This window comes from Chiloscyllium plagiosum, unplaced genomic scaffold (assembly GCF_037043375.1).
Source record: "Chiloscyllium plagiosum isolate Xiang-an unplaced genomic scaffold, Cpla_swu_hap1 HiC_scaffold_28, whole genome shotgun sequence".
Lineage (NCBI taxonomy): Eukaryota > Metazoa > Chordata > Chondrichthyes > Orectolobiformes > Hemiscylliidae > Chiloscyllium > Chiloscyllium plagiosum.
In genome coordinates this window covers 41,103,105-41,118,161 of record NW_028270166.1, presented here as the reverse complement: position 1 = coordinate 41,118,161, position 15,057 = coordinate 41,103,105, and the positions used below count along the sequence as shown (strand labels likewise).

Sequence of the window (15,057 nt, the reverse complement as noted above, 5' to 3'; positions counted from 1 at the left end):
TAGAGTATCAGCCTAGATTAGGAGCACATTTGCTGAGTATTTGAGGAAATAAATATGTAAAATTGTGTAATCATGTTACTGTATCCTTTTATTTTGAAAAAAAGAGGCAAATGTAAAAAGCTCCTGTAATGGGCCATAATATTAAAAATTACCATTGGAAAAATGGTAAAAGGAGAAAATTGACTTGGTAGTTGTCCTCAGGATTTTTGGTGAAGCATTAATTTTTTTTTAACTGGCAGATAATATAAGTCTGATATAGTTGTGCAGATGAATTGTGTTCCATGTGTTTTATTATATCCCTGGGTAGCTGTCGCTTGCCCATTCCTGCCTGTCAGTTTGATGGGCACCCCTGAGAGCAACAACATAGGATGTGGACAATTTGTTCTGCACTACTGGCCTCTGACATCACTCACTTAATATTTTCCGCGCATGTAGAAAAATCTTAAATTTAGCTGCACGTCATCTGCAGATTCTAATTGTAAAATGATTCAAAATTGAATGCTTTTGATTTTATTGTTTTAAAAAAAACTCTCTCTTTTTCTTTTGAAGCCTGAAAGAGATACTGTACAGGACACTTTCACAGCTGATGGAAATCCCTGGAAAATGACTGCCAAGGTTGGGCAAAAGACAAAGCCAATCATCCCAGAAATGTGTTTCACATCAGGTGGAGAAAACACAGAGCCTTTACCAACAAATTCATATATTGGTGATGATGGGACCAGCTTGCTCATTTCCTGTTCAAAATGCTGTCTTCAGGTGCATGCTAGTAAGTAGTTCACAGCTCAAATAAATATATCTTCAAAATGAATGGGCTGTCAGTCCTGTCTTGAAAAATATGCAATTTGTATTAATCTGTGTCACAAAGGGCATGGTAATAATATATGTTTTGGAAGTGAATATTCTGTTTGAATATTAAAATTCTTGAATACATTAAAAATAAAAAATATGAATAGCAGAGTGATAAAATGCCATTGAAGCTGTGTCAGGGGTTCTATCCAATTCCACTCTAACAACAAGAAAAACTCATGAAAGTATCGAGAATAAACCAGGATAGAATGAGGTCATGGGAAATCGAGCATTCACCCTTTTAGTCCATGTCAAGCGTCATCGTCTTACAGTACAGAAGAGGTCCTTCAGCTCATCAAGTATACACCAACAAAAAAATTCCATCACCTACCTATGCTAATTCCATTTTCTAGCCCTTGGCCCACAGCTTTGAATGTTATGACATTTCAAGTGCTCATCCAAGTACTTGAGAAAGGATATGAGATTTCCCACCTATACCACCCTTGCAGGCAGTGCATTCCAAATTTCCATCACCCTCTGCGTGACAAGCAATTTTCCTCAAATCACCTCTAAAGCTCCTGCCCTTCACCTTAAAAGCTATGCCTTTTCATTATCGACCCTTTATCTAAGAGCAACCGCTGCTTCCTATCCATCTTGCCTATGCCCCTCATAATCTTGCACATCTCAGTCAGGTTCCCCCCTTCAGCCTTCTCTGCTCTAAAGAAAATAACTAAAGAAAATAGCTGAAGCTTATCCAGCCTCTCCTAATTGCTAAACTGCTTCAACCCAGACAGCATCATGGTGAATCACCTCTATACCCACTCCAGTAATAATCACATACTTCCTATAGTGTGGTGACCAGAACTTCACATAATACTCTAGTTGTAGCCTGACCAAAGTTTTGCACAGCTCCAACATATCCTGTCTATTCTTATAACGTATAAAGGGAACTATCCCATATGCCTCCTTAACCATTCTATTGACCTGTCCTGTCGCTTTCAGAGATTTGTGAACAAGCCCCCCAAGATCCTTCTGTTCCTCTAAGCTTCCAAGAGTCCTGGCATTGATTGCTGCTCCCTTGCCTTGTTAGTTCTTCCAAAGTGCATGACTTTTGAGGGTTAAATTCTATCTACTACTCATCTGCCCATCTGACCAACCCATCCATATCTTCGTGTAACCTAAGACTTTGTCCCTTGCTCTTAACCATCCGGTAATCTTTGTCATCCTTAAACTTGCATATCATCCCTCCACCCCCCCCCCCCGCCCCCCCCCCCGTTCTCATTTTATATATGATCTTTAGGAGAGCCAGTACCGATTCCTGTGGTACGCCACTGATGCCAGATTCCAGTCACACAGATGATCATCTATCATCACCCATCTGTCTCCAACTTTGGATCCATCTTTCCAAGTTACACTGGACCCCATGCACTTTTTCAGTCTTTATCAGTTTCCCTTATGAAAGCTTACCAAAGGCTCTGCTGAAATCCAGACAAACTATATCCACTGCACAATGTCATTGGGCTGAGACCCCACACATCCATTATGCAGAAACAGCTACACCTGCAAGGAAAAGATTTGTTAAGTGACACCTTTGCTCTGTGACCTGTTCTGTTCTTTGCATATACCTCATATTGAGTCACTTCAATCTTATAAGTGATATGGTGTCAAGAACTGTCTTATTCAACCTCTCCCTTTGCCTGAAGTGTGGTGACACTCAGGTTAAACCACCACAAATTGTCTGTGTCTCTCTCTAATGAGAGAGCAGTGGTCTGACAGGAATGTGGCAACTTTATCTTTTATATAGTTATGCTATGTTGTACGTAGTGTCCAGGAATGTGTAGGTTAGGTGGACTAGCCCTGGGACATGCAGGATTATAGGGTAGGTGCGTGGATCTGGATGGGATGCTCTTCAGAGGATTGCTGTGGACTCGATGGGACTGAATGGCCTGATTCGACACTATAGGGATTCTATATGCGTCAAATGTTGTTAGTGTCACTTTAATATCGTATGTTAAAGACTTCCTCTTGTGACCTGTACATGTGAATTTTCAATTTCTGTGCAAAGTTCGTGCACTCCCCAAATGCATATACTCAAAACTCCCCCCACCCCCAAACATGGATGCACACCCAAGCCCAAACCTTTGTTACCTGAAATTGCTCCCTGGACATCGTCAACAGTTGGGAGGGCAAGGAAACTGAGTGAGGTGCATGGGGAAAAATGGGAATGTGTAGAAAGTGAGAGAGGGGTGAGAGCTAGAGAGCAGAGTTTTTGATTTGCTGCCATTAGTACAACTGGATGAAGTGACAGAGCACCTCCATATCTGGTAGCCAGTGGTTGCCTCCAAACTATTTCTGAGGATGTTGGAACTGATTCCTATTAGCACCTTAATTCCCTGCAGTCATCCCCTGAAACAAAAGTCCTGTCGATGTTTGTGCTTGCTCCCAAGGCAGGAATGCTGAACTGTGATATTTCGTGAATTCCAGTACCTACCTCAGCTGAAAATCCAGTCCTTGATGCTCACCTTTTTTACCAATTAAAATAGCTCCAGTCTGAAATGAGTGTGTTTTAGCTTCTTCCCGCAGTTTTCTTCAACAGTGAAGTGTCAAACTGATACTCTGAAATTCCTGCTGGCTCTAATAATGCACTTTACTGACCACAAACACAACAGGGTGAGCAGGGATCAGGTCATGTGTCTGCCAGCTTAGGTAGAGATCTTTCAGAGAACATCAAAGAGGATTTGATATAATGAACAGATTTTAAAGTAAAGCACTTTTATACCTTTTGAACCAATTTCTCTACCATTGAAGTTAATTGTAACTTAAGTTCCTACTTGCTTAATTTTTCAGTGCAAATAGAACCACAAGCAAACGCCATCTTCCTTAAGAGATGTCTCAAAGTCAGAATACTAATAAAGAGGAAGCACATTAGCACATTTGGTTCAATCCCAACTCTGTCAGTTATTGAGTGTTAAAGTGTACTTGGTGCCTCTGTTCCCTCTTAATGTGTGTGGTCTGCTTGTTAGAGTACATGGTCCTTCCATAACTGACATGTAGCTGGGCATCTTAAAGGGAATGTTGCTTGTGAGGGAATGTTCCTTCCGTTCAATATCATAGAATCCCTTTAGTGTAGAAACAGGCCATTTTGCCCAACAGGTCCACACTGACCCTCCAAAGAGTAACCCTCAGAGACCCATTCCCCTTTTTCATTACTCTACATATACCCCTGACTACTACACCTAACCTACACATGCCTGAACACCATGGGCAATTTAACAGGGCCAATTCACCTAACCTGCACATTTTTTGGATTGTGGGAGGAAACTGGAGCACCTGGAGGAAACCCGTGCAGACACTGGGAGAATGTGCAAACTGCACAGTCACTTGAGGCTGGAATTGAACCTAGGTCCCTGGTACTGTGAGGCGGCAGTGCTAACCATAGCCACTGTGCCATGCCAAACTCTCCATCACTGGCTTACGAGACCAGTGCTCTAATCACTGAGCTACACACCCACAAGATGACGTGATCCTAACAAGTATACAGATTTGGTGGCATATACAAGAGCAGGACTCTGTACAGTGCAGTTCTCTTGAGTTGGTTTAACATAGTGGCTTTGTAACTGGACTAATTATCTGGAAATCTTGAGTACAACTCCTCACACTCATCAATTAAATCAATAGAATAAAAAATTTGTATTGGTAGTGATCACTGATAAAGATTAACACATTGACATAAAAATTCATCCGGTTCTCTAATCAGCTGAGTATTAACCATTTTCTGAAATGGCTTAGTCAGCCACTCAGTTGTATTTGGAAGGCACCTAACCAAAGCCGCCTTAAGGGCAATTCGGGATGGGAAGTAAACACTAGCCGTAATCCTGTGAATGAATCAGCAAAATTCTCTCAGTTCTGCACTAGCATCTACTTAGGTTGTCTATGGTAGCCTATTTGAATTCCCAATCAACTGACTCAGGGAAGAGTGCTCGCAATGAGCAAAGCTGACACTTGTACAAAGTGTAATGTACCCTGCTCTTGTTTGAGTGAGTGTGATGATGAAAATATCAAATATAATCCATTCTAACAACCAAGTTTCTAAATAAGTGATCTGGAAAACATTGAATTTAGATGCACAAATACAAAATTTTATGTACTGTTTGACTGAGAAAGGCCAGAAGTGAACTTATCTATTTCAAATCATTCTAACAAATGTCACTGTATAAATTGAATTTCTAGAATAGAAGAACTGGATATAAATTTGTACTCCTGTTTGCACTGATTCTTAGCAGCAGCAGCTGGTTATAACCCCACAGTTTGCCTGTTCCCCAAGAGGTCTATCAGACCATTGTTGATTACATATTTTCTCTCTATTTGTTGCTCTGGGGATTTTTCTTTTGTGTTATTGTTTTTTTTGTGTGCGTTCAAATTGAATTTAACTGTTTAGACCTTACATTCTAAATGCAACTTTGTGATTACAGTTTTCTAGGTTAATCACAGAAGCTGCTCTTCAAACCAATGAACAAAATGACTATGAAGTAGGATTGCAGAATGTTCCAGGCATCATAGCTCCTCATTTTTAAATTTAGATCCATTAGATTGTATATCCATTTTCATTGTAGTGACAAATCTTTAATGCTCTGGTATGTGGAAGAACCTGCTTTCAGTAGAAATGTGTAAGTCTGATCCTGAATTTATTATTTGAAGAAAGCTTTCAAATGCTTCCATAATGCAGTTATCTGGAGCTCATAAGATTCTTCATCTCCTTACCAAAATCTCCCAAAAGCAAAACTGATCTCTTTGGCACCTTCCTGCTTTCTCATTTCATAAGCAAGATCAAGCATGCATTGTGGTAAAATTATCATGTCTAGTGTTTGATTGCCAGCTCAGATTCATTGTAATATGACCACATGTGTGCCCATCCAACATCTGTGAAACACTTCCAGGGAGTTTCAAATTCTGGAGATGGTCAGGGTGGAAGTTCGTTTCTTCAGGATTGACATACTGCACCAAGTGGATCCCATCATGTCAACAGTGCAATTCAGTTAAAATTCTTTTTTGCTATAGAGAGGAAAACATTGACCTTAAAGTATTGGTTATCCAAGAAGCTGGTTATAAAGAAGAAGTTAATTATAATTGGTTTTTGTCCTATCTATTTGCCATAACCTTACAAGGTTCAGAGGTGTTTCCATTTACACTTGATGCACTTAAAATGCTCTAAGAATTTCTGGGTTGGGTATTTGGATCTAAGCTCATGATTTGGGATGAGTAGAAATGCTAGTATTCTAATTGTATTAAGATATTCTTACAGTTTTAAATGATTAAAGGATCTCCTATGCTTAATCCAGTGTTTTGTTTTAAAACCAGCATTTAGTGTGGCTATGCTCTGCAGGTTTGCAACTACCAATTGCAAAGTTGTACCAGGAATCGTTTGAGCCATGCTAAGCAGTGAAGACTAATCTTAAACTCAGCATGCTAGGGAGCTGAGGATTAATTAGTAACATGCTGGAACTGCTTTATTAAGATACTGATTTGAGGTTAAATAAACTCTTTGATTTCTAATCAGTTCTTTTGCTGTTGGCAGGTTGTTATGGCATTCGACCAGATTTGGTCAAACATGGTTGGACTTGCTCACGATGTACAGCCAATGCCTGGACAGCGGTAGGTGCTTCACATCACATACTGTACAACTGCTTTGAATGAATAGAGACCTAAGGTCTAAATTGCTGAGGTTAACTGGTTATTTTGACGGTGTCAGTGAAAGTTGGTGGAGGACTAAATGAGCTCATATCCACAATTCTGTCCCTTGTGGAATATTCAACCTGTTCTGCAAAGTAGGATTTTCAAAAGAGTGGGAGTAAAAGTGAGTGTGTTGTAAACATTCAAGCTTTCCTACCAGCCACCGACAGACCTAGTCAGTTGAAAAACAAAACGTTATAGAATGTCAGTTGATTCTGTCTAGTGTAATTTAACAATTTCTTCATGTGCAGACCATTTATTAATAATTGAAAAACTCCAATTTTTCAGTTGGATTGCATAGAAACTGCCATTATCCCTGTTAATAGAAAACAGTTGAAATTTTGCAGAAGCAGTGCTTCTGCAGGTACACCCAATATTTCCTTTCAGTGAATCTGTATGAAATATCTTAATACCATCTAGAGCCACTTCTAAGACTCTGGTTGAAATAGTAACTTGTCACCTTCACAGCAGATTATATCATGTTCAGTTTTCACTCATTCATTTAAAAGATGAGTGTATTGCTGATGTAGCCAGCACATAGCCCATTCATAATTATCTTCCAACTGACTGTTTCTGAACTGTTCAGAGTCATGTGCAGTTGCTGTGAACCTAGAATTACATCTCGCCAAAAACTCTTTAACATAACCACCATGCTATTGTTCCAATGTTTACAACTATGTAATAATTTTTGGGTTAAAATTTGAGATAGAGACTCTTTAGATGGCATTCAAATTCTAGTTCCACAAGTTAATTCATATTGTATGTTATTTAAAACAGAAAATGCTATAAAAATAACTCAGCAGATTAGGCTGCATATGTGTAGAAAGAGGAACAGAGTTAATGTTTCAGGCCTTTGACCTTTCATCAGAATTAGAATAGGTTAGGGATAATGTTAGGTTTTGAACAAAGAGTGATTGCGCCAAGTACAAAAGAAATTCTTGTGGGTATGGTGGAAGACAGATGGGAATGATAGAAAGATTAGTCCTCCAGTTCCGAAGGGAATAGAGTTTGGGCAAGAAAAGAAACCAAGGATGTGCATAATACAGGTGCGCTGTTAACTGAAAGGAAAAGAAACTAAAACAAGCAAAGGAATACAAAAACGAGGATAATGTGAAATTGTTAACCTCATCGTTGAGACTGTGAAGGGTCTAATTGAAAACTTAGAGGATGTGCTATTAATTTCAATAAATAGTATATCAAAAAGTAATGTATTAGTGGATTTGGTAATGCACAAAATTAAATTTTCTTCCAAGAATTCCCTTCATATCATTCTTTTCTTCAGGTGTTTGATGAAAAATGTTTAAAAATTGAAAATAGGTTTCAGTAAGGTGCATTTTATTAAGAATTATTCTATTAACCTTTGGTCTCTGTGATGTTTGTAAAATAATTGACAGATTATCCTGAGGCTTCAGGATGACAGTGTCTCGAATCTTCAAGAAGAAATCATTTTAAGTTAACGCTATATAAGTTGAGTGTTTTGCAAAACCTTGAACTGAGTGGTAAAAAGCACAAAAAACTTGTATTTAGTTAATATCTTTTAAAAACTTCGAATGTAACAGTGATGGAGCTAAATACAAATAATGGACATTCCGAGGGTTTGAACTATTGTCCATTTACCTGCATTTTGGAGCCAATCATCAACCTGCTCGGGTGTGGAAACAGCTTCCACAAAAATTCTCTGCTTCAACGAGATTTACATTGAGTGTGATACTAATTCCAATTCCAGTGTTCAGTTTAATCTGCTGTGCTGGATGATGGACTCAGAGTAGCATGGATCTTGCAGCTGTCCCTGAGATTACAGACTTGTTTCCAGATTTACTTTTAGATTTCTTGTTGTTACAAATATATGAATAAGAAATGTCTGGAGGGATATGGACCAAGTGCAGGCAGGTGGGTCTCGTTTCATTTGCGATTATGATTGGCATGGACTGGATGGACCGAAGGGTCTGTTTCTGTGCTCTATAACTCAATGCTGAAGACACAAAACACCTCACAGTGAAGAAATTCTGTTTGAAGTGTAATATTGTTGCATTTTCTGATAAGCATTTTGCACATATCAAGTTCCCACAAACAGCAATGATAATGATCAGATTTTTTTCATGGTGAATTAGGGGCAAATATTGACGAAGCCAAGTGCTAGCTGCAGTTGCCATTGCTTTGTTAGGTGGTAATTGTTATGGGTTTAAAAGCTACATTCTAATGAATGTTGGTAAATTTCTCCATTCTATGTGGAGTGGTGGTAGTGGAGGGTGATGGATGTATGCCAATTAAGCAAGCTGCTTTGTCCTGGATGGTGTCAAGCTTCTTACATGTTGATCAGATCAGATTCCCTACAGTGTGGAGACAGGCCCTTTGGCCCAGCAAGTCCACACTGACCCTCCAAAGAGTAACCCACCCAGACCCGTTCCCCTACCCTATATTTACCCCTGACTAACCCACCTAACACCATGGCCAATTCACCTGGCCAGCACATTTTTGGATTGTGGGAGGAAACCGGAGTACCCGGAGGAAACCCACACAGTCAAGGGGAGAATGTGCAAACTCCACACAGGCAGTCACCCGAGGTGGGACTTGAACCCGGGTCCCTGGTGCTATGAGGCAGCAGTGCGAGTCACTGAGTCACCATGCCACCCTTGTTGTTGGAGTTCCACTCATCCAGGCAAGTGAGGAGTATTCCATCACACTTTTGATTAGTTGCAGATGTTGGCCATGTTTTGGAGAGTCAAGAGCTGAGTTATTTGCTTCAGAATTTCCAATCTTGGGCTTGGTTTTATAGTCACTATGTACCATGAGGCTGGTCCAGTTAAGTTTCTGGTCAGAGCAACTCCCAAAATGCTCCTGGTGTGGGAGATTCAACAATTGTAATATCGTTGAATGAGAAAGGAGAATTCCTAGAAGCATGGCACTCCAACCAGAATTCTATCAACAAACACATTGACTTTTACCACCCCCTGAGAAAAAGAACAGGACATGACGTCACCAACCCAAGGAAGCCGAAACACACAAATGAAAAGCAGGCCTTACCACTAGTGCTTCACCGGAGGCTCACTGATGTTACCTAGCATGGTGACAAAACATCTGAAAATGAATCTTCCAGCTCAGCAAGCAAACTTACATCCAGAACCTCAACCTGAGCTACCGATCTTCTCAAAGCTCTCTCCTTTTTATATATTTATTCATGGGATGAGGAAATCTCTGGCTTGACCAGCATTTATTGTCCAGAGGGCGATTAAAAGTCAACCACACCACTGAGTGTCTGGAATCCTATGCACGCCAGACTAGTTAAGGATGGCAGTTTTCTTCCCAAATGACATTAGTGAACCAGGTGGATTATTCAACAATCAACAATGGGTTCACAGTCATCATTAGTCTCTTAATTCCAAATTTTTTTTAAAAATTGAATTCACATTCCGCCATCTGCCTTGGCAGGATTCAAGTCTGGGTCCCCACAACATCACGTGGGTCTCTGGATTAATAGTCCAGCGATAATACCACCAGGCTATTGCTTCCACTTTTGTGTGGCATGAATGTTACCTGGCACTTGTTATCCCAAATGTAAGTGCCGGTCAGAACCTACAGTCTTCATTTTCTGTGTTTTCAGTCCCATTCCCATTATTGAATAGTGAGCAATACCCACCATTGAGCTTATGATGGAGGGAAGGCCATTTGTGAAGCAAATAAAGATGTTTGCACCCAGAGGATTACCTTGAAAAGCTTCTGCGCTGTGATCCTCCTTTGTGCGAGGTATGACTCCTGCTGGTGGAAAGACTTTCCCCTTATTCACATTGATTTCAGTTTTAATAGGGCTTCTTGATGCTATACTGTGTCAAATGCTACCTTCCTGTCAATGGCAGTAACTTTCACCTCCGTTCTTGAGTTCATCTATTTTGTTTATATTTGGATCAAGCTGTGATGAGGTCTGGAGTTCAGTGGCCCTTGTCAGCATCAATGAATAAGTTAATGATGAGTAAGTGCCACTCCATAGCACTATTAAAAATTCCTCTGATTGAAGGTACATTGATGGAACAGATTGGATTTGCCCTGCTCTATAATGGATGAAACTTGGAGTTGATGAGTTATTGTGTTGAAACAGCTTGGCTGGGAAAATGGCTAGTTCTGGAACACAAACCTTCAGCTTTGCAACCAAAGTCTTTGCTGTGTTCATTATGCTAAGCAATTTTTTTTTCGAATGTGGAATGAATAGAATTGACTGTAGCCTGGATACTAGGGAACCTCAGGAGGAAACTGAAATGGAATGTCCACGTGACACTTCCAGATGAAGATGGTTGAAAACCCATCAACCAAGTCCTTTTGTATTGGCGTTGGTGTCTACTACAATCGATGAGTAAAATAAAATGAAGAACTGTGGATACTAGAGATCTGAAACCAGCAGAAACAAATTGCTGGAGAAACTCAACAGATCTGACAGCATCAGTTGAGAGGACAGTTAATGTTTTGAGTCCAGTGACCCTTCTTCAGAACTGGTGAGGATGTTTACGGAAACTTCATCAGTTTGTTTTTAATTGTACATCACCATTTACAGCTGGTCGAGGCAGGACCACAGACCTTTGGTCTCTTCTATTAGCTGTTCGGATCTGTTTCTGTCTGGTGCAAGTTGCATCTGTTGTTTGTTGTGCTGTGTTGCTTATTAAATGTCTGTTAGACTTCCTGTAGGGATTTCCTCCCAAAATCACATTGTAGCTTCAGAGTTAACCATGGGGCAGCCACGAAGTTGTTTGTAGTACTCATTTTCAAGAAAATTTCAGAGAGCAATATCAGCATCTTAACATGCTGTTCAGAGATGTAGCTAAAGCATTTGACAGTGTGATTCAGCCTGACCTGTGACAGTTGCCATCCATGTCAAAAATCCTACAACTTCTGCAAGGCTAGATATGTTTATGTCAATGGCGAGATGTCCAGTGCCTTTGCAGTAGCCAGCATCATAAGATGAGTATGTGCCTCTATTCATTTAATGAAGCCAGCAGAGACCAGCATGCTACTGTCAGTATTAAATTTAAGTCTGGAAGTTCTCTCCCCAGATTACATGCCTCCATGGCAATCACTGTATGCAGGTGACTTGTCCTAGCTACCATGACATAGAAGACATACAGACTGTGTCAAAAATATTCTTCAGTGCTGCAAAAAAAAATTCAGTCTCCAAAATCATGATTTTATTTCAGTCTGCACCAGGTGCATGCTTTGAAGCAACAAACATAACTTGATGCCATCAATATCAATATTGAGAATGATCTTTCTCGGAATTCTTCTGATGATAGTGCCTGTGCATACATCCAGAAAGCAAGTTCTGTCAATGACTGACTCCATGATCATGTCTGGAAGCAGTAAGGCATTAAACTAAAGATGAATATTAAACACTGCCAAACTTCCATCCTCACCACATACTGTATGGTACTATATTAGGGTCTGCTTTAGGCACCACAGCAAAGCTTTAGAATGCTTCCACCACAGATACCTGAGGCACAGCATAACAATTTGACAACAGGGTCAAATCACAATCAGCAAATCCCATTGTGTTTATGTCAACAGCATAGGACAGGGTTTAAATGTTTTAGTAGGGTCAGAGGGGGGGTAAAAGAGGGGGAGGTGTGGCATTGCTTGTCAAAGATCGTATTACAGCAGTGGAAAGGACGATGGATGAAGACTTGCCATCTGAGGTAGTTTGGGCTAAGGTTAGGAATAGGAAAGGTGAGGTCACCCTGTTAGGAGTTTTTTACAGGCCTCCTAATAGTCCTAGAGACGTAGAAGAAAGGATTGCGAGGATGATTCAGGAGAAGAGTGAAAGTAATAGGGTGGTTGTTATGGTGGACTTTAACTTTCCTGATATTGATTGGGAAAGCTATAGCTCTAGTTCGTTAGATGGGTCGGTGTTTGTCCAATGTGTGCAGGATGGTTTCCTGACACAATATGTAGATAGGCCAACAAGAGGTGAGGCCATACTGGATTTGGTTCTGGGTAACGAACCAGGCCAGGTGTTAGAATTAGAGGTAAGTGAGCACTTTGGGGACAGTGACCACAATTCGGTGACTTTTACTCTAGTGATGGAGAGGGATAAGTGTGCACTGCAGGGCAAGAGTTATAGCTGGGGGCAGGGAAATTATGATGCGGTGAGGCACGACTTAGGATGCGTGGCTTGGAAAAGTAGGCTTCAAGGCAAGGGCATAATTGATATGTGGAGCTTGTTCAAGGAGCAACTATTGAGTGTCCTTGATAAGTATGTACCTGTCAGGCAGGGAGGAAAGGGTCGTGTGAGGGAGCCGTGGTTTAATAAGGAATTGGAATGCCTTGTTAAATGGAAGAGGGCGGCCTATGTAAAGATGAGGCGTGAAGGTTCAATTGGGGCGATTGAGAGTTATAAGGTAGCCGGGAAGGACCTGAAGAGAGAGCTAAGAGCAGCAAGGAGGGGACATGAAAGGTCCTTAGTTGGTAGGATTAGGGAAAACCCTAAGGCTTTCTATAGGTATGTCAGGAATAAAAGAATGACTAGGGTAGGAATAGGTCCAGTCAAGGATAGTAGTGGGAAGTTGCGTGTGGAGGCTGAAGAGATTGGGGAGACACTGAATGAATACTTTTCGTCCGTATTCAATCAGGAACAGGACATTGTTGTCAATGTGAATACTGAGTTACAATTAAGTAGAATGAATGGCTTTGAGGTATGTAGGGAAGAGGTGTAGGAAATTCTGGAAAGGGTGAAAATAGATAAGTCCCCTGGGCCTGATGGCATTTATCCTAGGATTCTCTGGGAAGCAAGGGAGGAGATTGCAGAGCCATTGGCCTTGATTTTTATGTCCTCGTTGTCTACAGGAGTAGTGCCAGAAGATTGGAGGCTAGCAAATGTGGTTCCCTTGTTCAAGAAGGGGAGTAGGGATAACTCTAGTAACTATAGGCCGGTGAGTCTCACTTCTGTTGTGGGCAAAGTCTTAGAGAGAATAGTAAGAGATAGGATTTATGAACATCTGGGTAGGAATAATGTGATCAAGGATAGTCAGCATGGTTTTGTGAAGGGCAGGTTGTGCCTCACAAACCTCATTGAATTCTTTGAGAAGGTGACTAAGGAGGTGGATGAGGGGAAAGCGGTAGATGTGGTGTATATGGATTTTAGTAAGGCATTTGATAAGGTTCCCCATTGTAGGCTACTTCAAACAAGACGGAGGTATGGCATTGAGGGTGAGTTGGAGGTTTGGATTAGGAGGTGGCTGGCTGGAAGAAGACAGAGGGTAGTAGTTGATGGTAAAGGTTCATCTTGGAGTGCCGTCACTAGCGGTGTTCCGCAAGGATCTGTTTTGGGACCATTGCTGTTTGTCATTTTTATAAATGACCTGGAGGAGGGGCTAGAAGGTTGGGTGAGCAAGTTTGCGGATGATACGAAAGTCGGAGAAGTTGTTGACCGTGAGGAAGGATGTGGCAGGTTACAGCGGGATATAGATAAGCTGCAGAACTGAGCAGAAAGGTGGCAAATGGAGTTCAATGTAGGTAAGTGTGAGGTGATTCACTTTGGTAAGAGTAACAAAAAGATGGGGTACTGGGCTAATGGTCGGATACTTGGTAGTGTGGATGAGCAGAGGGATCTTGGTGTCCATGTACACAGATCTTTGAAAGTTGCCACCCAGGGAAATAGTGCGGTGAAGAAGGTATATGGTGTACTGGCTTTTATTGGTAGTGGAATTGAGTTCCAGAGTCCTGAGGTCATGTTGCAGTTGTATAAGACTCTGGTGCGGCTGCACCTGGAGTATTGTGTGCAGTTTTGGTCGCCATACTATAGGAAGGATGTGGAGGCACTGGAACGGGTGCAGAGGAGGTTTACCAGGATGTTGCCTGGTATGGTAGGAGGATCGTATGAGGAAAGGCTGAGGCATCTGGGGTTGTTTTCATTGGAGAAAAGAACGTTTAGGGGTGACTTGATAGAAGTGTACAAGATGATTAGGGGTTTAGATAGGGTTGACCGTGAGAACCTTTTTCCACGTATGGAGTCAGCTATTACGAGGGGGCATGGCTTTAAATTAAGGGGTGGTAGGTATAGGACAGATGTTAGGGGTAGGTTCTTTACTCAGAGTCGTGAGTTCATGGAATGCCCTGCCAGTAGCAGTGGTGGACTCTCCCTCTTTATGGGCATTTAAGCGGGCATTGGATAAGGCATATGGAGGATAGAGGGCTAGTGTAGGTTAGGTGGGCTTGGATCGGCGCAACATCGCGGGCCAAAGGGCCTGTACTGCGCTGTATTCTTCTATGTTCTATGTAACTGAAAGTTCAACTTAGATGGGCAGGGTGATTACTTAATCTCTAAGCAGATCTTCTGTGGGGAAGTGTCTCAGGACACGTGACATCAAGGTGATTAGTTCAAATGATACAAGGCCACATTTAAAAACTTTAAATAGTTCTGCATTGCAAACCATCTATGTTGGGAAGACACTTCACCAACCAGCCCGTAATATTGCAAGCACTTGCAGCTTGGATACACTTAAATAACTAAGCATCCACCATCAGTCCGATTGTTATAGCCTCACCTTATTTCTAATTATGCCT

General features: G+C 41.2%; 1 protein-coding gene across 3 annotated transcripts in view; it reads left to right on the top strand.

Moving 5' to 3' along the window:
• kdm4b (lysine (K)-specific demethylase 4B) overlaps positions 1 to 15,057 on the top strand; it is a 479,386-nt gene that overhangs the window by 390,263 nt on the left and 74,066 nt on the right. For all 3 annotated transcript variants that reach the window (XM_043720917.2, XM_043720921.2, XM_043720920.2), the window contains 2 exons: positions 550 to 766; positions 6,362 to 6,438. In XM_043720917.2, the coding sequence (XP_043576852.2) occupies positions 550 to 766; positions 6,362 to 6,438 (294 nt within the window). The remainder of the gene's footprint in view (positions 1 to 549; positions 767 to 6,361; positions 6,439 to 15,057) is intronic.